The sequence below is a fragment of the Dermacentor andersoni genome, chromosome 4, assembly GCF_023375885.2.
Source record: "Dermacentor andersoni chromosome 4, qqDerAnde1_hic_scaffold, whole genome shotgun sequence".
Taxonomy (NCBI): Eukaryota; Metazoa; Arthropoda; class Arachnida; order Ixodida; family Ixodidae; genus Dermacentor; species Dermacentor andersoni.
In genome coordinates, this window is record NC_092817.1 from 219,200,612 (window position 1) to 219,226,832 (window position 26,221).

At 50.7% G+C, this 26,221-nt stretch overlaps 1 protein-coding gene across 1 annotated transcript; it reads right to left on the reverse strand.

The window, feature by feature from the left end:
• Positions 1–1,151: 1,151 nt before the first annotated feature.
• On the reverse strand, positions 1,152–2,171 carry LOC126526241 (uncharacterized). The gene has a single exon (XM_050174156.2). The coding sequence runs from the start codon at positions 2,169–2,171 to the stop codon at positions 1,152–1,154; it is 1,020 nt and encodes a 339-aa protein (XP_050030113.2).
• Positions 2,172–26,221: the final 24,050 nt, after the last annotated feature.

Below are 26,221 nucleotides of genomic sequence, written 5' to 3' on the forward strand. Positions count from 1 at the left end.
TTGTGTAGTCGCAGAAAACGCCCCGCTGCGGTGTCAACTGGTCCGGACTTAGCCATGGGACGTGTGCTGTGGCTCCTTCTCCTGAAGTGGCTGCACTTGAGAACACAAGAAGCAAAAAAGACAAAAAGAAGGTTTTTGGTTCATCCAGTACGGAGAAAAAAAATGCCGCAAACAAAAAAAGGGGTGGGGAGAGACAGCCTCAAATAAACGAAAACAAATTATAAAAAGGCTTCAGTGCGCATTTTTGTTTCGAATAACCAATTAGACAATGAAACGGAAGAGCCTGCGCTGATGTAAACAAAAAGCACGTGTCAACAAGAAGCAATAATCATTGTTGACTTACCTTGAGGGTGACTACGAATCTTCCCGTCAACTTCCTGACACACGACGATATTTTTCCGAGCGTTCTTGTATTCAGGGTGACTACAATCCCATAATATTGGTCTCGCCCCTGACGGCTCTGATCAGACGATCACTGTACGCAATGCGCGCAGCTTTTGTCGCGATGTTCGCTCTAGGCTCCTTGGCTGCCTAGCCGAGTCAAATGCGACGGCAGGAAGCCGGACGCGACCGCGTCCTGATTGGTCTCCGCTGACCGGCTTCATTCGCCGCTTCCAGGGAGCAGTTGACCGCCTGCGAACATATCTACCCTTACAGAAGTGGGTTTGACTTGTCAGTCCCCAACGATTCGCCCCTGTCACTTTCCTATAGACTCGACCAACCGGTTGGCTACGGTCTTCAGATTCTCTGAACACACTGTTCGCACGGCAGGTAAACTTGTCTGTAATGTGCAAGCGGGGTGTGTGTGTGGGATGCCATGTCTGCCGAAGGACGAATCCCAACATAAAAACGTAACGATTCTTTATTCGACTAATGATGGCAGCGGACGGGCATACCAACGCTACGTTCGTCCCAGTAGCGGAAGGTAGAAAAGCGGTCTTTCTCAGCCAGGCCACCTGTTTTTATGGCCACCGTCGGTGACGCATACCTCGGGTGACGTGGCGGTGGCGCTATGTTTTATCGACCATGCAGTCTAGCGTGCAGCTGTGTTATGCTGGGCCAGATGATAAGAAGACTGAGGATGCGCAGAAGTATGCGCGGAGTGTGTCGCCACATCACCCCCCCCCCCCCCCCCGCGGAGTGGAGAGCCATCAGGGCTTGTAAAAATCTGGGCAGCGTACCCGACGTTCGCTGCGTGTAGTGACAGAAGCAGGCTGCGATGTCGGCGGTCGTGGATGGACGTCTGTGGATGCACTGGTATTCCCTGGTTCGGCGGAATCGGTGTAGGCCGGCTTCAGCCGGTCGATAGAGACGCGGACGGCGTTCCCTTTAATGTGCAGAGTGAAGGTTTTGTCGTCGCGACGGAGAACTTGGTAGGGTCCGCTGTAAGGTGGCTGTAAAGGCCGGCGGACGGTGTCGTCGCGGAGAAAAGTGTGCGAGCACGTTGCCAGATCCTTGAAGACGAAGGGGGTCGTCTTACAGTGCTGAGCTGCAGGTGACGGGCGGAGGGCAGCGATAGTGCGTCGGAGCCGGGCGATGAAATCGGTAGGATCTGACGTCGCGGTGGTGGATGGCGGTGCAGCAAGAAATTCGCCTGGGAGACGGAGGGGTTCCCCGTAGACGAGCTCAGCGGGTGTAGCCTGAATGTCGGGCTTGAAGGTGGCGCGAAGACCTAGGGTGACGGCTGGGATGGCTTCAGGCCAGGTTGAGTCCGGGTGGCACATGATGGCTGCTTTGAACTGTCCGTGGAAACGCCCGATCATCCCGTTGGCGCATGGGTGGTAGCTGGTGGTCTGCGAGCGTTCGAACCCGATGGTCAGCCCGAGCAGCCGGAAAAAGTGTGATTCGAACTGTCGTCCTTGGTCGGTGGTGACGCGGTGAGGGGGCCCGAAGCGGGCAATCCAGCCGGCGAAGAAGGCCGAGGCGACGTCTTCTGCAGTGATTCCCTCGAGGGGCCATGCCTCAGGCCATCGGGTGTACCGATCGATGGCGGTGAGGCAGTAGCGATAGCACCCAGCTGGAGGCAAGGGCCCTATGATATCAAGGTGGACGTATTGAAACCGACCAGAGGTCTGGGAGAATGCGCCGAGTGGTGGAGTGACATGCCTGGTGACTTTAGCGCGCTGGAATTGAATGCAGGAGCGCGCCCAGGTGCGGCAATCCCGCTCCATGGAGGGCCAGACATAGAGGTCGGCCACGAGGCATGCAGAGGCGCGTATGCCGAGATGGCTGAGGTTATGTAGCTGGTTAAAGAGGCCACGGCGATGGGAAAGGGGGCACGTAAGGCCGGCTCCATGCTGTTGATATGTCGCAGTAGATAGTCGTTGTCGATTCAGGTATGGGGACTTGCTGCAGCTGTAGCGAGGACCCGCCCTTAAGAAGCTCCTGCAGTTCGGCGTCCGTAGTCTGAGCCTTGGCGAGGACATCAGCTGTTATCTGCGAAGGGTAATAGCTGCCACACGTGAAAGCGCGTCGGCGACCACGTTGTCCTTCCTGCTGACATGTTGGATGTCGGTGGTAAACTGGGCAATGAACGAGAGCTGGTTCTGCTGGACCGGCGGGAGTTTGTCGCGGCGTTGATAAAAGGCGTAGGTCAGAGGTTTATGGTCGGTGTAGATAGTGCAGTGCTGTGCTTCGAGAATGTGGCGATAGTGCTGAACTGCTTCGTATATCGCCAGAAGTTCTCTGTAGTAAGCTGGCGAACTCGACGGGGCGGGGGTCGTGGTTTCGTCGGTGGGACTGGCCGCAGAAAGGGTCGTTTTGCGAGCTGAGAGTTTCTAGGGGAAGAACGCCAAGGGATGCGAGGTGTCGTCTACGCGCAGCATCCGGGCGGCGCCTACGGCGATGCTAGAGGCGTCCGTGAAGAGCCCCAAGGGAGCGTCTGGCACAGGATGGGAGAGAAGGGTGGCGGTGCAAAGAGCAGCTTTGCATTTTTCGAAAAGTTGCGTTAAAGCCGGTGTCCACGTGACGGGTTGGTTTCCTCGTAGACCAGCCAAGGCATAATGGAGGGCAGCCTGGTGCTCGGCTGCGTGTGGCAAGAAACGCCTGTAAAAGTTTAGGATGCCGTGGAAACAGCGAAGGTCTTTAGCGGTGGTTGGTTGAGTGTAATTTTGCATGTCTGAGATGCGTTCAGGTAGGGGTCGAGTTCCCTCTGATGAAACTTCATGTCCGAGGAATTTGACGACTGAAGCGCCGAGCGTGCTCTTTGGGACATTGACGAGTAGGCCGTGGTCATAGAGGCGTTGAAAAATCAGACGAAGGTGTCTGTGGTGTTCGTCGGCGTTGCGGGAAAAGACCAACATGTCGTCAAGATAGACGAAGCAGAAGTCGAGGCCGCGGACGACTTCGTCGATGAAGCGTTGAAAGGTTTGTCCGGCGTTCCTCAGGCCAAAGCTCATGAAGGGAAACTCGAACAAGCCGAAAGGAGTAATGATTGCAGTTTTCGGGACGTCGTCTTGATTGACGGGTATCTGTGTGTAGGCCTTGACCATGTCTAGCACGGAGAAAACGTGGCAGCCAGAAATGCAATGGGCGAAGTCTTGCATACGGTGAACAGGGTACCTGTCCGGAATGGTGCGGGCGTTGAGGGCACAGTAGTCCCCACAGGGCCGCCAGCCTTCGGTCTTCTTCGGGACGAGGTCAAGTGGCGAGGCCCATGGGCCGTCGGAGGGGCGGGCGATTCGCTCCCGGAGCATGGCTTCGAACTCTGCTTTGGCTATGCGCATGCGGTCCGGGGCAAGGCGACGGGCGCGATAGAAAACTGGGGGGCCTGGGGTGTGCAGTGGTGTGTTGCACAGTGTACAGTGTACAGTGGTGTGTTGCACATCACGTGGCAACCCGCTGGGGCGCGTCAAACCGGGAAATTCGGCATGGATGGCGTGGTACGGTGAATTATGTTCGACACTGAGTACCTTGATGCTTGGCTGGTGGGTAGTCGTTCGCTGTCCTGGCGCGGAATGTCCCGTCGTCGCGTCGATGAGACGGTCATGGCGGCAGTCCGGAAGGAGGTTGTAATGCGCCAAAACGTCTGAGCCGATGATTGGCTCGGTGACGTCGGCGATGACAAAATTCCAATGAAGGTCATGGCGTAGGTTTTTAAGCTGGACGTGCAGCCGGAGCAAGCCGTAAGTTTTGATTGTGGACCGGTTTGCCGCGCTGAGCTCGAAAGACATAGAAGGACGGGGACCTTGCAGATGGGCTCGCGGGTAGCAGCAAATGTCGGAACCGCTGTCGACAAGGAACCGCTGCTTCGTAATTTGGTCGGTGACGAAGATGCGACGGCCTCCAGGTTGGCAGCATGCAGCCGTGGCTAGGAGCTGCCGTTGGCGTTTCCCTGATTTCTAGCGGAGCTGGGTGGTCGACAGTGTCGTGCTCTGTCCCCGAAGCGTCGATGGTAGTAGCATCGGTCGTCGTCACCAGGCTGCTGTGACGGGGTAGTGTTCTGGCCACGGCATGCGAGTGGCGCGTCGGCTAGTGTTGATATAGTCGTCGTTGAATGGAGCTGAGCTGTCGGTTGATATCGTCTATACGGAGCGCAAGCTCCATGGTGTTCGGCGGTGCGGCGACAGCCTGAACGGTGGGTGACAACGGCGGCACGGAGACCTCGATGACACGATAAGCGATCCCGGCAAGTTGGTCGAGAGGTAGCGTAAGATGAGCCTGCAGAATTCCCTGGACGTGCAGTGGAAGTCGTTGAAGCCAAGGACTTCGCAGTAACGAATCCTGGACTTTCATGTTGCCCGCGAGAGCACGCATGTGGCGGAGGAGCTGCGAAGGCTTGCGCTCGGCAAGTTCTGCGGACTGAAGTTGTCGCACCTTCTGGTCTTCCGAGAGTGACAGGCGGCGGATGACTTCAGTCTTGAGGTGTTCGTAAAGGTTGGCCGTTAGTGGGTTGGCAAGGACATCCCGGACCTCGTGGGCGTAGCGGGCATTGAGGTGGGCGACGACATAGTCGTAGCGGGTCTGGTCTTGCGTGATGTACGCGAGGGAGAACTGGGCCTCAACTTCGGCGAACGATACCTCGGGTGAGTCAGCCCAAAACGGCGAAAGCTTTACAGTGACACGCCAGACGCCGTGCGGGGCAGCGTGCGGGATGCCATCTGCCGGGGTTGTGACGTCCTCGGTGGAGCTGGCAGGATGCTGCTGCACGGAACCATTGAGCTGGTCGTGCCGTTCCTGAAGCTCTTGCTTCTGGATCACCTCTTGCTGTGTGTGAAGCTGTCTGTTGAGAAGTTCCAGCTGTCGTTGAAGGGCGTCTTGTTCGTCCATGGCGATGCGGTGTTCGTTGTCCGGGTCATCAGATGTGGGATGTCATGTCTGCCGAAGGACGAAACCCAACATAAAAACGTAACGATTCTTTATTCGACTAAAGATGGCAGCGGACGGGCCTACCAACGCTACGTTCGTCCCAGTAGCGGAAGGTAGAAAAGCGGTCTTTCTCGGCCAGGCAGCCTGTTTTTATTGCCACCGTCGGTGACGCATACCTCGGGTGACGTGGCGGTGGCGGTATGTTTTATCGACCATGCAGTCCAGCGTGCAGCTGTGTTATGCTGGGCCAGATGATAAGAAGACGGAGGGTGCGCAGAAATATGCGCGGAGTGTGTTGCCGCATGTGTGTAGATGTATATCTATGTGTAAACACGCACGCACGCACGCACACACACACAGACACACACACACACACACACACACACAAACACATATATATATATATATATATATATATATATATATATATATATATATATATATATTGCAACGGGGGTGTTCGCCTAGCAGCGCTAGCTCTAGGTTGCAGCGGTAGGCTTAAAACAGGTCGGTGTTATCTCGAAAAGGGGAAGCAAGCACACCTCGTCCTCTTCTTCTCATTCACTAGCACCATGCCCACTGCCCAGTGCCTTCAGTACAATCACTCCCCACCGAAAGAGCAGCCATCCTGGCGACCTAAGGGCAGGAAAACACAGAAGGGTCATGGCACTGCTTGAGCCGGGAGACGTGCAATATTTCCTCGCCGCGACGACGCTGGTGGGAAGGCGCTTCCGTTGGCTCGATGAGGTAGTTGACCGCGGATGTTTTTTTCAGTACCCGATAAGGACCGTGGTACTTGGAGAGCAGCTTAGAGGAAAGGCCCGGAGGAGTAGAGGGCACCCACAACCAGACCAGCCAGTCAGGAGCAAAGCACGTAGCCGCAGTAGATGAATCATGGCGATGCTTTTGGCGCCACTGGTCCTGGGATGTCAACGAACGAGCGAGCTGGCGACATTCTTCGGCGTAAGCAGCCGCTCTAGAAACAGTCGTGCACTCTGAAGCATCTGGTCGGTAAGGCAGAATCGTGTCCATAGTGCATGAAGGTTCGTGTCCGTAAAGGAGAAAGAAAGGGGAGAAGCCAGTGGTGCTTTGCGTGGCGGTATTCTATGCGTAGGTGACGAAAGGCAGAATGCGATCCCAATTAGAGTGGTCAGATGAAGCATACATGGCCAACATGTCGCCAAGGGTGCCGTTGAAATGCTCTGTCATCCCATTAGTTTGAGGATGATATGCCGTGGTGGTGCGGTAAATGATGCGACACTCCTTTAGCAATGCTGCAATGACGTCAGAGAGAAAAACGCGACCGCGGTCACTCAGTAATTCTCTAGGTGCTCCATGGCGTAATATCAAGTTTCGAAGGATAAAACTGGCGACGTCTTTTGCTGTGGCAGATGCTAGGGCTGAAGTTTCGGCGTACCGCGTGAGGTGGTCGATAGCGACAATAACCCAGCGGTTGCCACTTGGAGTGTTGGGAAGTGGACCGTATAGGTCAATGCCGACACGGTCTAACGCGCGCGCGGGGCATGGTAAAGGTTGCAAGGGGCCGGTGGCATGTTGAGGTGGCGTCTTGCGTCGTTGGCATATGAGGCAGGACCGGACGTACTGGCGAACGAAGCGGTACATACCGCGCCAGTAGTACCGAAACTGGATGCGAGAGTATGTCTTTAAGACACCAGCGTGGCCGCATTGGGGATCGTCGTGGAATGTGGCACAGATGTCAGGGCGGAGGTGTCGGGTATAACAAGCAACCACTTGCGACCGCTCAAATTGTAGTTGCGGCGGTACAGCAGGTTATTTAGAATGATGAAGTGCGCGGCTTGACGATGGAGCGTCCGAGAAATTGGCGCTGGCGACTGGCTAGACAGGAAGTCAATAAGCGAAGAGATCCATGGGTCCTTGCGCTGCTCTGATGGCATGTCGATAATGTTGAGGGCGAAGGGTCCATGTGCGGAAATAGACGAGTGGACAGGACGGGACGGCAGGGGTGACTGGGATAGAGCGTCTGCGTCTGAATGTTTTCGGCCTGAGCGAGAAACAACGCGGATGTCGTACTCTTGTAGGCGCAATGCCCAACGGGCGAGCCGACCAGTTGGATCGTTTAATGAAGATAACCAGCATAGGGCATGAGGGTCGGTCACGATGTCAAATGGACACCCGTACACATAAGGACGAAATTTTCCGATTGCCCAAATGATGGCCAGACATGCCTTTTCAGTAACCGAGTATTTTGCCTCGACTTTGGTAAGGGTGCGGCTGGCATACGCGACGAGGTACTCTTCGAAGCCATCCTTGCGTTGTGCAAGAACAGCGCCGACCCGACACCGCTAGCGTCCGTATGGATCTCAGTTGGTGCAGAGGGATCGAAGTGTCGCAGTACTGGAGGAGAGGTGAGAACGCGTCGCAGTTCTTGGAATGCGTCGTCGCATGCCGGGGACCAGGCTGATAGGTCAGAACTGCCGGTGAGAAGCTGCGTCAAGGGGCCGATGATAGAGGCAAAGTTACGGATGAAGCGCCGGAAGTATGAGCACAAGCCGATGAAACTGCGAAGCTCTTTCATGGTGGTTGGTTTAGGGAACTCGGTTACGGCGCTAAGTTTCCTGGGGTCCGGGAGGATACCGTCTTTGGAAACTACATTACCGAGAATAGTAAGCGTGCGAGCGCCCAAGTGGCATTTCTTCAAATTTAGTTGCAGTCCTGCAGTGGAGAGGCACGCGAGGACTTGCTCGAGGCGGCTGAGGTGCGTCGCAAAGTCGATGGAAAAAACCACAATGTCATCCAAATAACAGAGGCACGTTTTCCACTTCAGCCCTCGAAGAATTCTATCCATCATTCGCTCGAAAGTGGCAGGCGCGTTGCAGAGGCCGAACGGCATGACGGTGATTTCATATAGCCCATCAGGAGTTACAAAGGCTGTCTTTTGGCGATCGGCCTCTGCCATTGGTACTTGCCAATACCCGGAGCGTAGATCCAGCGAGGAAAAGAATTCCGCTCCCTGCAGACTGTCCAAGGCATCGTCGATGCGCGGCAGAGGATAGACATCTTTGCGCGTTATTCAGTTAAGGCGGCGATAGTCGACGCAGAACCGAATGGAGCCGTCTTTTTTTTTAACAAGGACAGCCGGAGATGCCCAGGGACTGTTAGAGGGCTGGATGATGCCACGCTCCAGCATGTCGTCAACATGCTGGTCGATGACACGGCGTTCAGCGGCCGACACATGATACGGACGCTGGCGCAATGGTTTGTTGGCCGGTGTCCATACGGTGAACGACTGCGGACGCCCGGCCCAAGGATGGTTGGCCAATGTCAAATGAGGTAATAAAAAACGCTGGAGGCGCTTGATGATTTCGGTGTGCTGCGCAGGCACGAGCGAAGACGTTTACAGGGGCATCGGTCGCGGCGGGGAGTTACGGCACAAATCGGAAGTGATGCCGTATCACCAAACATGGTGGCCGGGAAAATGCTATCGAAAGCTTCAGCGGTACCCAGGCACTCGTCGCGGAGTAGGGATGATGGGCAGGCGGAGGGATTGCACGCGTAAAGGGCAGCAGAACCTTCGCAAAAAGTGATGACAATAAACGGAAGCAGAAAGTTCCGGCGGCGCGCACAAGTGGTCGACGGCGTAAACAGAGCAGATGAGTTCGTAGCAGAGCTACATAACACAGGAACCAGAGCCGCGGAAAAAGGTGCGATATCGATCTCAGAGGCGGCAACAACTTTAGGAGAATAATGGTCATCAGGGTCAAAATACGGCACTGATAACGTAAGTTCGCAACGAGCGCAGTCGATAAGAGCTTGATTGACAGATAGGAAATTCCAACCAAGAATAACGTCGTGCGAGGAACGAGGCAGGACGACAAATTCGATAACATGCATAACGCTTTGAATGACAACCCGGGCTGTGCACGACGCTGAAGGCTGAATGCGATGCGAGGTTGCCGTACGCAGAGAAAGAGAGGTAAGGGGAATGGTCACTTTGTTCAAATTGCGGCAGAGCTTCTCACTAATAATAGAAACGGCGGCTCCGGTGTCGATAAGTGCGTGTACGGTGACGCCGTCTACGGACAGTTCAATTTCGTTCGCCGGCGCAGAATGAGGCCTTGAAATGTTCGACGGAAACGCAGTTCTTGCCTCTGGAACTGCGACTGCTAGTTTTCCTCTCGGGCTGGGCTGGTTCGGCGAACCATCGGGGAAATGGATCGGCGACGTGGGGAAGGCGACCGGCGTGAATCGAAAAGGAGGCGACTGTAAGAGGTGTCCGGAGGAAGGTTAGATTGGTCCTGACGCGGAAGTCGAGCAGGCCTGTAGCTTGAGGCACCCCCACTGTCAGGTAAACGGGGGCTGCGACGGCGGCAGAATCGTGCTACGTGGCCCGGAAAATGGCATGAATAACATATTGGCCGGTTATCAGGTGTTCGCCACTGGTTGACGACAGGGGCTCCAGCAGCCGAGTAAGGAACGACTATCGGACGCGAAGGTGGCGGCGGTACATAGAAGGTGCCGGTGGCCCGGTAGGAATCAGGAGCCGGAGGAGTGTAAGGCCGCGCGACAACGTCAGCGTACGTTAGCGGTCCAGCTGCAGGCTGCGGAGGAGGGGCAGATGGCAGCGCCGCGGCAACTTGCGTCGGAATGACGTGACGAAGCGAAGGAGCCAGGGTTGTCGACGGCTCGGGTGCGCTATTCGCCAGAGAGAGTTGGCGTGCGACTTCCTGGCGGATGAACTGCTTTATCTCCCGCATTAAAGCAGAGATGTCGGCAGCGTCGCGACCGAAGTCCAACGGGGAGGGATAGATCCGCAGTGTCCTGCTGAGCAGCGCGTGTTGATGCACGTTGCTTGCGCAGCTCGTCCTACTGCTGGCAAAGCTGTATGACCTTGGCAATAGTCCGGAGACTCTTCGCGACGAGCATCTGAAAGGCATGCTCCTCGATGCCTTTCATGACGTGCTTGATCTTGTCTGCTTCATCCATGGATGAGTTGACGCGCTTGCAGAGCGAGAGCACGTCTTCAATATAACTGGTGAAAGTCTCGTCCTGGCGTTGAGCTCGACCACGCAAGCGCTGCTCAGCGCGAAGCCGGCGAACTGCGGGACGGCCAAAGACCTCAGCCAAAGTCGCCGTGAAAGCCGACCAGGTGGTAAAATCGGTTTCATGATTGCGGAACCATAGGTTGGCCACGTCAGTCAAGTAAAATATGACATTTGTGAGCTTGGCGCGGTCGTCCCACTTATTAAGGCGCTTACACGGTCATATTCGGCGAGCCAGTCTTCCACGTCGTGGTCATCTGTGCCGCTAAATATAGCCGGATCGCGCTGGCGGATAACACCAGAGCAGACGATGGCCGGGGGCACGGGAGCAGCAGCCTGGGACGGTCCCGGTTCATCCATTGTAACAGCTGGTGGTAGCGTCCGACTGCGGAGTTCCAGGATGTTGAAGAGAAACCCAGCAGCTCCACCAAATGCAACGGGGGTGTTCGCCTAGCAGCACTAGCTCTAGGTTGCAGCGGTAGGCTGAAAGCAGGTCGGTGCTATCTCGAAACGGGGAAGCAAGCACACATCGTCGTCTTCTTCTCATTCACCAGCACCATGCCCACTGCCTTCAGTACAATATATATATATATATATATATATGACACATTTTATCATCATCACCATCAGCCTGGTTACGCCCACTGCAGGGCCAAGGCCTCTTCCATATTTCTCCAACTACCCCGGTCATGTACTAATTGTGGTCATGTCGTCCCTGCAAACTTCATAATCTCATCCGCCCACCTAACTTGCTGTCGCACCTTGCTACGGTTCCCTTCCCTTGGAATCCAGTCCGTAACCCTTAATGGCTATCGGTTATCTTCGCTCCTGATTACATGTCCTGCCCATGCCCATTTATTTTTCTTAATTTCAACTAAGATGTCATTAACTCGCGTTTGTTCCCTCGCCTAATCTGCTCTTTTCTTATCCTTTAAAGTTACACCCATCATTCTTCTTTCCACAGCTCGTTGCGTCGTCCTCAATTTAAGTAGAACCCTTCTCGTATACATCCAGGTTTCTGCCCCATACCTGAGTACTGGTAAGACACAGCTGTTATACACTTTTCTCTTGAAGGATAATGGCAACCTGCTGTTCATGATCTGAGAATGCCTGCCAAATGCACCCCAGCCCATTCTTATTCTTCTGATTCTTTGTCTCATGATCCGGATCCGCGGTCACTACCTGCTCTAAGTAGATGTACTCCCTTACCACTTCCAGTGCCTCGCTACCTATCGTAAACTGTTGTTCTCTACAGAGACTGTTAAACATTACTTTAATCTTCTACAGATTAATTTTTAGACCCACCCTTCTGCTTTGCCTCTCCAGATCAGTGAGCATGCCTTGCAATTGGTCCCCTGAGTTACTAAGCAAGGCAATATCATCAGCGAATCGCAAGTTACTGAGGTATTCTCCATTGACTCTTATCTTCAATTCTTCCCAATCCAGGTCTCTGAATACCTCCTGTAAACATGCTGTGAATAGCATTGGAGAGATCGTATTTCCCTGCCTGACTCCTTTCTTTAATGGGATTTTGTTGCTTTCTTTACGGAGGACTACGGTGGCTGTGGAGCCGCTATAGATATCTTTCAGTATTTTTACATAGGGCTCGTCTACACCCTGATTTCGTATGCCTCCATGACTGCTGAGGTTTCGACTGAATCAAACGCTTTCTCGTAATCAATGAAAGCTATATATAACGGTTGGTTATATTGCGCACATTTCTCTATCACTTGATTGAAAGTGTGAATATGGTGTATTGGTTAGTAGCCTTTACGGAATCCTGCCAGGTCCTTTGGTTGACAGAAGTCTAAGGTGTTCCTGATTCTTTTTGCGATTACCTTAGTAAATACTTTGTAGGCAACGGAGAGTTAGCTGATCGATCTATAATTTTTCAAGTCTTTGGCGTCCCCTTTCTTATGGATTAGGATTATGTTAGCGTTCTTCCAAGATGCCGGTATGCTCGAGGTCATGAGGCATTGCGTATACAGGGTGGCCAGTTATTCTAGAACAATCTGCCCACCATCCTTCAACAAATCTGCTGTTACCTGATCCCCCCAGCTGCCTTCCCCCTTTGCACAGCTCCCAAGGCTTTCTTTACTTCTTCCGACGTTACTTGTGGGATTTGAAATTCCTGTAGACTACTCTTTCTTGCATTTTAGTCGTGGGTGCCACCGGTACTGCATAAATCTCTATTGAAATCCTCAGCCACATGAACTATCTCCTCCATATTAGTAATGATATTGCCGGCTTTGTCCCTTAACGCATACATCTGATTCTTGCCAATTCCTAGTTTCTTCTTCACTGCTTTCAGGCTTCCTCCGTTCCTGAGAGCATGTTCAATTCTATCCATATTATCCTTCCTTATGTCAGCTGTCTTACACTTGTTCATTAACTTCGAAAGTTCTGCCAGTTCTATTCTAGCTGTAGGGTTAAATGCTTTCATACATTGGCGTTTCTTGATCAGATGTTTCGTCTCCTGCGATAGCTTACTGGTATCCTGTCTAACGGAGTTACCACCGACTTTACAAACTCTAATGATGCCCGTAAAATTGTCGTTCATTGTTTCAACACTAAGGTCATCTTCCTAAGTTAAAGCCAAATATCTGTTCTGTAGCTTTATCCGGAATTCGTCTATTTTCCCTCTTACCGCTAACTCATTGTTCGGCTTCTTATGTACCAGTTTCTTCCGTTCCCGCCTCAAGTCTAGGCTAATTCTAGTTCTTACCATCCTATAGTCACTGCAGCGCACCTTACCGAGCACGTCCACATCTTGTATGATGACAGGCGTAGCGCAGAGTATAAAGTCTATTTCGTTTCTAGTTTCGTCATTCGGGCTTCTCCAGGTCCACTTTCGGCTATCCCGCTTGCGGGAGAAGGTATTCATTATCCGTATATTATTCTGTTCTGCAAAGTCTACTAATAACTTTCCCCTGCTATTCCTATTGCCTATGCCATATTGCCCCACTGACTTGTCTCCAGCCTGCTTCTTGCCTACCTTGGCATTGAAGTCGCCCATCAGTATAGTGTATTTTGTTTTGACTTTACCCTTCGCCGCTTTCACGTCTTCATAGAAACTTTCGACATCCTGGTCATCATGACGGGATGTACGGGCGTAGACCTGTACGACCTTCAATTTGTACCTTTTATTAAGTTTCACAACAAGACCTGCCACCATCTCGTTAATGCTATAGAGTTTCTGTATGTTACCAGCTATATTCTTATTAATCAGGAATCCGACTCCTAGTTCTCGTCTCTCCGCTAAGTCCCGGTAGCACAGGACCTGCTCGTTTTTAGCACTGTACATGTTTCGTTTGGCCTCCTAACTTCACTGAGCGCTATTATATCCTATTTGCTGCCCTCTAGTTCCTCCAATAGCACTGCTAGACTCGCCTCACTAGGTAACGTTGTAGGGTTAAACGTTGCCAGGTTCACTTTCCGATGGCGGCCTGTCCGGATCCAGGGATTCTAGCACCCTCTGCTGCGTCACAGGTCTGACAGCCGCCGTGGTCAGTTGCTTCGCAGCTGCTGGGGACTTAGGGCCGGGGTTTGATTTTGTATTCATATAGGAGGTTAAATACTGCACCAGGGTGGCCAATCCTCCTCTGGTGAGGAAGTGCCTTACCGTTTCTGGTCACCGGGATCAAGCCGCACTCCAGGCCTTTTTATGGAATTTTATCAGCACGCGGATTTTTGTTCTTTATCCGGTGGAAAATTGCGCGGCACCGGAATTCGAACCACGGTCCTCTTGCACGCGAGGGGGATGCTCTACCTCTACGCCACCGCTGCTTTTATACACATTTTATACTTACGATTAAATAGGTTTGAGTTTGCAGTCACCCACCAGTCACCTCCATGTAGAGCTAGTCTACAAGTTCTCTGCATAGTGTCTGCAGACACCGTGTGGACGGCAAGTATACTTAGACTTGCGTGTAATGTGCATGCCCAGTATATATATATATACATATATATATATATATATATATATATATATATATATATATATATATTTATATTGTACTTTAAACTAAGGAGCAGTGGGGCTGTGGCTTGGAGAGACAGAACGACGACGAGAGACACCTTGTTTCGGTGCTCGATTGGCTGTATTATCTTTCGCTGCTCTATCATTCTAGTCGCGGAAGCCTACTGCCCAGCGTGCTTCGCGACATTTTGTGGAAGGTGCTGTACCTTTAGCAAACCTGTAACTCCGAAACCGGACGATCCCTGTCACATCTCCCATGCCTGAGGAAACGAGTCCTACCGATCCACCCCAGGCACCTCCTCCGGTAGTCCGTCCTAGTGCGCCACGCCAACGGGGTTCTCCCATATTCAAGGCACTGACGATCATGACGTACTTTGTATTCTGCACAAAATCATGCATAATGTACGCCTATCTACTTTACCACTCGTTCTTCCCTCCCGCACATCTAGACGCCTGCATAATCATCTCAGTTTCCAACGCATCTTCGGTCACACCAATGCATTCAACTGCTCAGCTTTGCTACGTGCGATTGCACTGTGGAATGGTCTTCCTGATAACCTCGCAGACATTAACGACCCATTAATCTTCAAACAAAAAATCCCTGCATATTTGGCTAGTCTTTGCTAAAAACAAATATATGTTTAGTTTTGTTACTTTTAACTTCATGGTTATTATTTATGTAAGCATTTGTTCTAAGGTTCTTTGCTTTACTGTATACTGAAAAGCTAACTCCTGTTCGTTTACCTTCCTTGCTTTTTATCTTTGTTTACTTCGCGTTCTTTGTTTTGTTCATATTTATGTAACAAAAGCTATGTTGCTGCTTAACAATTGTTATCTGTACCGCCCCCCTCACGCAATACTCCTTCTGGAGCCTGTGAGGTATATGAAATAAATAAATAAATAAATAAATAAATAAATAAATAAATAGAGGACTGGTTGTCATCGTACAACCGAGTGAGTGCACACAGCAAATGGACTGAAGCTGACAAGCTTGGTTATGTACCATGAGGCTGACTTTTCCACGAGGCTGACTTTTCCACCTGGACAGCATTCCTAACGACACTTCAAGAAGGGTTCGGTCGCCATGCTGTGCGCAAACTTCGGGCTGAACAACAGCTTCACTGTCGTGCCCAACAAAATGGCGAAACATTTACGAGCTACATTGAAGATGTAGTTGACATTTGCCGGCGTATCAACCCAGATATGACCGAAGATGACAAGGTCAACAACATCTTGAAAGGCATAGAAGATGACGTCTACCAAATGCTCTTAGCAAAGAATCCTCAGACGGTCAACGAACTCATAGCGCTTTGCCAGAGCTATGAGGAGCTGCGCAAACAACGGCTTTCTACGCGCCGCGCTCTCGCTCCGGCCATAGCACTTTCAGCCCTGTGTGATGGCGTCAGTTCAACTGCTTGTAGTTCAGCAATGTTCGACCAAATCAAGCAATTTGTACGAGAAGAAGTGGCACGCCAACTCTCTCCTCTGCCAGTCAGTCCAGCGTTAGAGTCGCTCTTGTCTACCGATCTCCGTCAGGTGATACAAGAAGAAGTCGCTAACGCCGTACCACTTGCTCATCAACACCTGCTACGCCTGTTCCACTTATGTACGCTGCCGTTGTCGGGAATCCAAGGCCTCCGTTTGCAGCTATTCAACTCAGACTTACCAGCGCCTTTCCCTCACCTTCGCAAGCGGCCGCAACATATGCACCTCCAAGCAGCTACTGCCCGCCACAGCAGCGCGTGCGCCCACCTCGCCAATATTTCCATCAGTCTCCGCCCGCTCTTCTCAGTCCATGGCGCACCCATGACGACCGGTCTATCTGTCATTCGGGCGGCCTACCTGGACATGTAGCACGGCTTTGAAGCCGGCGCGGATGGTATCCTTCGGATTCTCCGAAGGCACAAGGCAACGGTTTCGACTCTCCGACCCGTTCTACTTCTGCCGCTCAGCCGTTAGAAACCTCGCCTCCTGCTTCCCGAACCTTCATTCCCCGTCGGTCTCCGTCTCTCCGTCGGCGTTCTCTGTCGCCGCTTATCCGTCGCCCTGAAGCTATCCGAGAGGAAAACTAAGGACCGCAGTTCCGGAGGCAAAAACTGCGTTCTCAACGAACTCCTCAAGGCCTCATTTATTTCCTGCGAACGTGCTTGAAGTTTATGCAGAAGACATTGCCGTCCATGCGCGTGTAGACACGGGAGCAGCAATATCAGTGATTTCGGACCAGCTTTGTCTTAACCGTAGAAAATTCGCGACGCCATATCCAGCCATTTCATTACGTACAGCAAGCGCTGCGCCGATTGAACCTTCAGGGAAGTGTACCGAGCGTGTTGTTGTAAGCGGCACTTCATACTATGCTGAGTTCGTTGTTCTGCCTCGCTGCTCCCATGCCATGATTTTAGGATGGGACTTTCTGTCCTCCCATCATGCCGTTATAGATTGTGTCCATGCTGAACTCGCGCCGTCGCCATTCGGCCACACCGTTTTTGAAGATAATGATGACGCTTCCGGTCATGTGTTCGTCACCTCCGGCACCGAGATTCTTCCATACTCGGCCGCACTTGTACCCGTTTCCTGCGTTGGGTTTTCCGATTTTACAGTCCTTTTCACACCGTCTAAGCTCATCACGCCGTTTCACGCCGTCCAAGCGTCATCTTTTCTTACTTCCTTTTGCCCTTCTTGCGATTCATCAAGGTTCCAGCGTACTTTATGCATGAACCTGTTTCCTAGCCCTGCTAGCCTGCTCCACGATGAGTGTCTTGGTTATGCTGACGAAATCGAACCAAGCTTCCTTTACGATGTGCCTGACGACCCGGCTTCTCCTCCGGTTGTGGCTCTGGCCCTTGAAGTTTCTCCTCCCACTCCGCCGTGTGACCCAACATTTTCCCAGTGTATTGATCCCAACCTCACTCCAAGTCAGCACGCCCAGATCGTCGATCTCCTTGACCGCTTTCGCACGTCATTCGACCTACAACAATCTCGCTTAGGCCGTACTTCCACTGTTGTCCATCACATCGACACCGGCAACCATGCGCCTTTATGCCACAGGCCGTATCGTATATCCGCCACGGAGCGTAGCGTCATCGCCGAGCAAGTTGGATACATGCTTCAATATGGCGTCATATAACCTTCGCAGTCCCTCAGCTTGTCCTGTAGTGCTGGCAAAAATAAAAGATGGCACAATTCGCTCTTGCGTGGACTACCGGCAACTGAATAAGGTCACCCGCAAGGACGTTTATCCACTACCCCGTATTGACGACGCGTTAGAGTGCTTCCAAGGCGCCGAATTCTTCTCATCTTTAGACTTGCGATCCGGGTACTGGCAAGTGCCAGCGGCCTTCATCATACCTGACGGTTTATTTGAATTCACCGTGATGCCATTTGGCCTGTGTAACGCGCCTACCACATTAGAAAGAATGATGGACAACATCTTGCGTGGCCTCAAATGGCAGATATACCTGTGTTATCTGGACGACATCGTCATCTTTTAACCGGACTTTCCTTCGCACTTCGACTTGAACGCGTCCTCAAGTGCATCGCCGATGCTGGCTTCCAGCTTAGGTTGAAGAAGTGTCGCTTCGCTGCCCGGCAGCTGGTCATCCTCTGCCATGTCGTATCTAAAGAAGGTGTACTCCCCGATCTGGCGAAACTACAAGCCGTTGCCCAGTTTCCGCGACCAACGACCTTGAAAGAACTGCGCAGTTTCGTTGGGCTAGCGTCATACTTCCGTCTTTCATCCGAAATTTCTCCACATAATAGCACCTTTAACCGAGCTTCCTCGTGGTGGCCACAACCTTTCGACCTCGTCACCGGATAACGAGGCCGCATTCACAAACCTGCGTCGTCTCGTGACGTCGCCACCAATCCTGCGCCATTTCGACCCAAGCGCCCCAACTGAAATACACACGGGTGCCAGTGGCGTCGGCCTTGGTGCCGTTCTCGCTCAAAGAAATGCTGGTTTAGATGAGTACGTCGTCGCCTTCGCGAGTCGTGCACTCACTAAACTGGAATCGAACAATTCGGTAACAGAAAAAGAATGACTGGCTATAATTTGGGCCATAACCAAATTCCGTCCGTATCTGTATGGGCGGCCATTTGACGTAATAACTGATCAGCACTCGCTGTGCTGGCTGTCGCCCTTAGAAACCATCCGGTCGTCTTGCTCGATGGGCCCTTCGACTGCAGAAGTATGACATGCGAGTGCTGGGGTGCTATGCAGGATGCGCCGAGTTTGGTGAAACTCGGGATCTTCACGAGCCCTGGCGACACCCCAAGATGAAAGCACAAATGGTACCGAGACACAGTTTATCTTTCGAGAAGCCTCCAGTTTCATAGGTTTATCTAGATTCACTCTGGGTGGCTATCATTCCTTGGGCGTTGCCTTCTGGGCGGTCGACAAACTGGGGCTCACGTGATCATACCGTCGGTGCATGGTCGCGCCTTCTTTCACTTGTTTGTCGTTCCACCGACTGCATTACACGCACATGTGAGTTATAAAACAAATGCATTTAATACAATATTATTAGTTTAACGTGGTTTAAAAGCATTTTAAAGCTTACAAGATGTACACTGAATGTGCATTCGACTAATTTGTAATTTAGTACGCTTCACATTATACCACGAGGAAACGCTGTGGTGGCGTCATCACATACATTCATCGGGCGAGCATGGCGGCTAAACATCGAAGAGGCCCAGTGTAAACAAACTCGTACAACGAGCTTGCAGTGCGCGACGTAGTGATCAGGCTCGACGATGACCACTATTTCTTGGATAGTTCTGTTCCTCCGTGAGCAATCTTTTCGTGCACCCCGAAAGACTGCGAATAGCTTAGGCGATTTTACAGATCGCAACGCGTACTTACTGTTCACGGCACGATCCTGAACAAACAACTTATCCGCTGCTGCTTCTGTGAGTGCGCTGAGTTCCTCCACTCTGCGTGACTGCGAGTGTCACGAATATTGCATAGTGTGTGCAAAAGGAAGACAGCCGATATAGCTACGATGCGACAAGGGGGTGGTGCCGACGATGGATCTCGCAACCAACACAGTGACGGAGGCATCGACAAACTGCAGATAAGTATATTTCTACTGTTTCCTATTTAGCATAATAATAGTGCACGTATTAAGTCACTTTCGTAGTAACGAACTGAATGTCCTGCAGTTTAAGAAAGGCATGGAGAGCCAATGAGTGTTCGTGCTTTTACATGTACGCGGGCCCAAGAAAATGTGGAAAAGATAAAGGTAACCTTCACTAACTTCGTGATATAACAGAAGTTCATCAGTGACATTCAGCCCGCAGAATCTATGGAAGAGTATCTTTATCCAGGTGAAATATCAATAGCAGGTACTGATATAAAGCAGGAAACTTATACAAAAATTTCGTGGGTTGAACAGCACATGGGAGGCATTACCGAATCGTGATCGCCACGTTACCGATATCATTGAAAAATGTTTAGAATCGTTGCATTCTACCGGTTATGCAATATGGGACATAAACCTGGAGGTTAACAAGGAAGCTTGAGAAGTCGAGGACTGTACAGAAAGCGAAGTAAAAAAAATTGTTGGAGATAGCATTAAGGCAGGAAGACAGTGGCGCAGTAAACCGTAGCAACTGATATGCTAGTTGAGATTAAGAAAAAAAATGGAATCGGTGGACAGGCCATGCACATCTTCAATCACTTGTTGCCAATTTGTAACAGGTGATTACATAAGCGTGACAGAATGGATGTCAAGGAGAGAGAACTGCAGCCGAGGATGGTAGAAAATTGCGTAATGGGACAAAAATATGATGTGTGTAGGCATAGGATGCAATAAGCTCGCATAAGACGGGATTGTAGGGAGCGCCATTGATTTTGCAGTGAACAAAAATAGGTTTGTGGTGCTGACAGTAGAGACTCGTGAAGGTTCGAGGACACGTCAACTGTTGGCACACTAATAAACATTACAATTGGCTCTGAAAAATACAACCCGTTATGAAAAATAAAGCAATGTTGTCCCGACAAATTGTTTTATTATGCATACACTAAAGGCTTCCACAGTCAAGGGCAGTAAGTGCCAATAGTGCAATGAGCATTTTTATCTGTAAATAATGGTTTATATGCGGTTGATTCATTCCAACAATCCACTTTTTTTGCAGGAAAACATTCTGCTGCTGGAGGCAGTCAACCGCCTGGTGGCAGTAGGCGAGCGCCAGGCACATGCTCTTGAGAGTGTGGCAAGGTCCAGAGGGCTGCTCTGCAACAGTAGGATCAGTGCACTCACTGCTTTCCAGTCGAGCCCCCAGAACACACCTTATAAAGGAGCTTTCACTTTATTATTTTGTTTATTATTCAAGAGCATGAATAAAATTATTGCAGTAAACATTGTGCTGTGCATATTGGGACACTTGTAACATGCACTTGATGTCTCTTCAAAATGGGCAAACACATAAGACAACCTGGACCATGTAAATGAAAAAGACACTAATGCAGCATATACGTCGTTGTGCTGTTTGTTCTTTCTATGTGCAAGAATACAGTGGGTATGATTAGCCACAAGATGAACGGTGTGTGTATTTCACAATGAGAAGACAGGAAACGGCATGACCATAATAATGCTATCACCTATAGGCTGTGCACACGAATGCAACACTCCCCGATTTAAACGTTGCCATTACATGCATGTTCGATACCACATATTCTTTAACAATGTCATATATTTGCATGTACTAATTTTCACACAGCTTAAGCGCATGCATAGCTCACCTGTGATGTATCCATTTCATAGGCCAAATAATTGTACACTTTGTCCTTTTGTGTTGTATGAAAAGCGGCATCCTCTAGTCGGATACAACTTCACAAGACAGGAGAGGCCCCGCCCAGATGACCAAAGCACAGCAGCCGATTGCCTCCACGTCTAAAGAAATAGTCCCTCTCCAATGAGCGGGCATTAGTGCGTCCAGTGGCACGACGTCAGTGTAGAGTGTGTGCCCTTTGGTGCAGGCTTGTGTTCACCTGCCGTTGAAGTGCAGATTCTGCGGCCTCCTAAAGTTGTATCCGACTATAGAATCACGTAATGCCTTGCACTGGTTGCATAGACTTTAGCAACTTGATAGCACACAATGATCAGGTACAGAAATCTATAAAGGCATCCAAGCAAAGCTGGCTGGCCACACTTCCATTATGAGGGGCTGTAAACAGTTCTCACCAAATATTCCCATGACATCCTTGAAAAAGAGGTGGTGTTTGGCACTTTAGAATCAAAAACAGATTACAGTGAATGTTGTGTACCACGTTAAAACAAACTGAGCATGTAATGAAAGCTTGTGCTTCACATAGGAAACAAAGTGCTCTGTCCAGTACAACTGTCGAGTTTGCTGTGGCACCTATTATGTCATTAGTGTCAACATACAAATTTTCAAAGGCCATTCATTTCACCATTATTTTTGTATGATGGTTCTTTCAATCAGTGCTTGTATTACATGAGCAGGTGGATTTGAAAGCAAAGGTTTGTTTGCAAATCTTCAGACTTGCATAATTGTGTGGCAAGGCACTGGCATGGTGTCGAATAGCTCACACTTCCTCGGTCCTGCACCAAAGAGGCCCAATGCTCTATTTGAAGATGGATCACACAACAATTCGACGGCACACAAAGAAGAGTAACACACACAGCAGTGCCTTCTGCTGTGTGTATTTCTCTTCCTCAGTCCTGCACCAAAGAGGCCCAATCCTCTACTTGAAGTTGGACCGCGCAACAATTCGACGGCACACAAAGAAGAGTAACACACACAGCAGAGCGTTCGGCTGTGTATTTCTCTTCTTTGTGTCCCGTCGAATTGTGGTGCAATTCAGCTTCAAGCTTCTATACCGATACAACTAGTCTTCAACCTCACCAATGATCTAGTTATTAAGCCACAATGGCGCACATCTTTGAAATGTCCCAACACGAATTAGCTCTCCAACAAATCACCGCAAGCATAAAATTTTGCTGCACAAGTGCATGCATGTGCCATATTCTGTACCACTAAACTCGCAGGAATCAAAGGGGCAAGCATTAACCAGCCTTACTGCTGCCGTTACCATCATCATCATGACACCAATAGAAAGACAGTGCTGCGTTTCAGTAAAGGGAGTGCCGGAGGGAAAGGCGTGACAGCGAGGCTTGAGGCTTACAATAAAAATAGCATTTACAAGACATGTTCAATGCCAAAATATGCTGCATATCGTTCATCCTACTTTGGCATTGCGGCAAGCTTTTACACGTTTGAGCATGTCACAGTTTGTGTAATCATTGCTCTAAAGCTGTACAAAAGGTCTATTCGCTCTGCAAACTTTATTTTTATCATGGCGGGTTAAAGACCCACTTTCATTGGCATCTGCACCACATTTCTCCCGATATGTAATTTTGCCTTGGTGGTTCACGACATCTTAACGCACACCGAGTTCTGCAGAGCATTGGATCTGCATTGTTCTACTGCTGAAGAATTAAATTAGAGCCCTATTATGAGACGAAAATATACGATTTGTCCATACAGGATAACGCTGCCCCCCCCCCAAAAGAAATACACTGAACCACTGGCACATGCACCAACAGTGAACACAGCAAACACTCTGAAGCATTTTCTTCATGCAAGCCAGCACACTAAGATTCTCAATGCATTTTCATTTTGCCATATATGCATAGCACAACCGCCTTGGAGCGAAATCCGCATCTCGCACTGCAACAAATTGTGCAATGCCTTGCTGTTTCATAGTGTGGCCGATAGATGATGCATGACCAAAATTCAGCATTATGCATACTAAGTAACTTGTACGAAGTAATCTCATAAAAAAAACCAAGTTCTTTATGAGATTAGCATTCACAGGGTACTTCACACAATTTGTGATATCCATTTATCTATTTATACTTCATTAACGTCTTTCCCCAAAAAAGTGAGCCATTTGGAAGGCACCCTGATAGACAAGTAGAACAATCGGTAAAAAGTCAGCAACCAGCGAAAAAGTCAGTATCATAGGCTGCCGCATGTGTTACGTCGGAAACACAAACTTTAAGTCGGCTACAGAGAAGTGACAAATTTGGCAATATGGTGCGTCTAGACATTGCTTCAATGCTAATCACAGTAACGCTGACATCGAAGGCACCTTAATTCCTACGTACGTTGCGTCGACACACCGATTACGTTCGTAATGTTTCCGCGAAGAAGCGTTTTTTTATAAATGCCCGCTCAGCCGCAGTCTTCGGGAAAGCCAGCCACCGCTTCCGCACAGCCGCATCAATAAGCGCATCAGACATCTCTGACACAGAGGCTCACAATGACGTCCAATGTAACGCTCGGCGCCGACGCTTTCCTGAAAGCTCCCAGTCCCGTAGAAACGGAGGGCGCCGAGGACTTGCTCTTCAACGGTGAGCGAATGAAGCCCGCCACGCTGTCTCCACAGACGAGAGTCTTCGCCTAGCTCGTCACACAGCCAGCGCACTGATGTCTTCGACAGGCCAAAATGACGCTGAAACTCTACGGCGGTCATGTACGCGAACGGGTCCAGACGGTCATACTGACGCTTGCTGGCGCTGGCTGCAATAACACAGGCTGCTGCTGCCGCCGCCATGTTCCCAAGTTGAACTCGGAGGGGGTTTCGCGATGTACGAGTTTAGCACGAGTTCGACTGTCAATCAAAGCCAGAGGTCACGCCCCGCGCGAGGCATGTAACTCTTCTGCGCGCACCCACCACGGTTGGGCCACGCCCAACTTTCGGCAACAGCGACGCGGTGCCGAGCTGAGAGGCATCAACAATATTCATCACCGACATAAAACACGCACAACACACTGTCATCGGTGATGTACCGCGCACTACTATCAAAAACAAAGCGTTGACTGTCGCTGGCTTCTCGGGCTGAGATGGCCCCACAGCACGGTTTCATTGCCTGCATTGTGGCGACGTAGCGCACAGTAAATAATTATCGGCACGTCACTGTAGCTGCTTGCAAAGCGTCGATGCGCCGAGTGTGACGACGATGCTGAGGAGTGCGTATCGCAGCAGTCGTTTGAGATGGCTGCTCTGTCATCGGTGATATATCGGAGCCACAACGTCGTAAACACAATCAGCGTCCGAGAATCGCTCGCTCTTCTAGACCCAGTGCAAGGGCATTTCTTCATCACAAGCACTGCGCACTCAACAGTTCCACCACCTTCCTCAGTTCGAAGTCTCATTTCATAACCGCACACAAGAGCCCTCACCTGCCAAAATGCGATTGCTGTGGTGTTGTTACGATATCCTTCTGCGATCGCTGCTGGCTCCAGCATAAGTAATCCGCAAGCACCTTGGTGCGCCCAAAACACTCTAATACTGCGTACTGTACATGCGCTCAGAGGCACTTTCACTGGGCAAGCGATGACAAGCGATGAATTGTGTCGATGGGAAGCACGCACTTCTTCGCAATGCATCGCCGAGGCTTCACGCACAAAGATAAACTGGTACATTTTCACTAAACTCGTCACTGCGGGCACTACGGACCAGCATTTTGCATCGACAGCCGTTGCTCCCGTATTTATGACTAGTGTATCGCTTTTAGTTGGTAAAGCGGGGGCCTTAAGGCGCCTGCTATGAACAGCCGTACCACGGCGCTGCGTTTCTATTCCCCTAATAGAGAAAGAGTGGTGATCACTGCCATTATTGAGAATAGCACTGTAGCGCCCCTAGGCGACTTCTCACCGTATGAACTGCCTCGTGCGTGCGACCCGCTTCAATGTATCCGCTTCTAAGCTTTCGCTTCACTGTCGCCACTCGCGGAAAGAAGTGCAAAATTTAATAATTTGCTCGATCTCCGTTTGTCATCAGAAATTTCTAGCATTCAAAACTAAAAACAGACACTTCAAGAAATAAAAATGTTCGTCATTTTATTTGTCGTATTTTAACGTATTCGTTTGAGCGAAAGCGTAGGTCCAAGAATGCGCCGCATGTACCCTGTTCGCATTCGATCGAGGATATAAAGATAGTTGCCGAAAGAGGAGGCACGCCCTTGACGCGCCCGGGAAAGGCATGGCAAGCGGCTCACGGCAAGTCTGCAGACAGACAGCGGGACAATTACGGTATTGCTAAGTTGCGATAATCCGTTGATAACAATACGCGGCGCTGGCGAGTTTCATTGTGCAGCCGTCTGCGCTTGAAACGTGGAAGCAGCGTGCCGCGCAGGGTGCGCTCATGTTGTCGTACGCGGCTTTTTGTCTACATATTTTTTTGCCTGGAGCCTTTGCGCGTTTCACGCTATCTCCGTTCACTGACTGCCGTCGAGCAAACTCGGGTAAAACTCGGGTGAACGAGAAACTCGGCGCATCCTGGATAGCACCCCTGTACCGGTTTGGCTGAAAACACTCGGATGCGGATACCTTGTCTCGTTCGCCACTAACAGACGAGGTTAGCTCCCCGAAGGCTTCATTGTCCGAGTCTTCCCGTGCTGCCACGGACATTCTTCTGGAGTAGAAGAAAGACCCATGGATCGTGTCCATGCGGAGTTTCTTGTCCACCCCATCGACAACCACTACCAATCGCGCATTACGCCGCCAAGCACATCACTTTTCCATTCGCGACGGGCTCTTGTGCAGTCGTAATTACCTCCCGGACGGCCGCAAATGGTTGCTTGTCATCCCTCGGCATCTGCGTTTGGATATTTGTGCAGCGTTCCACGACGACCCCCAGTGCGCGCATGCAGGTGTACTAAAGACATACGCGCGTCTACGCCTTCGTTACTACTGGCGGGACATGTACCGATTCATCCGTCATTATGTCCGCTCCTGCCTCGTTTGCCAACGCCGCAAGGATCCCCCTCGTCGTGCGATCGCCCCATTACTGCCATTGCCCTGCCCAGCACATGCTTTTGATCGAGTAGGCATCGACATTTATGGACCTCTGCCAACCACATCAGATGGCAATTGCTGGGTAATC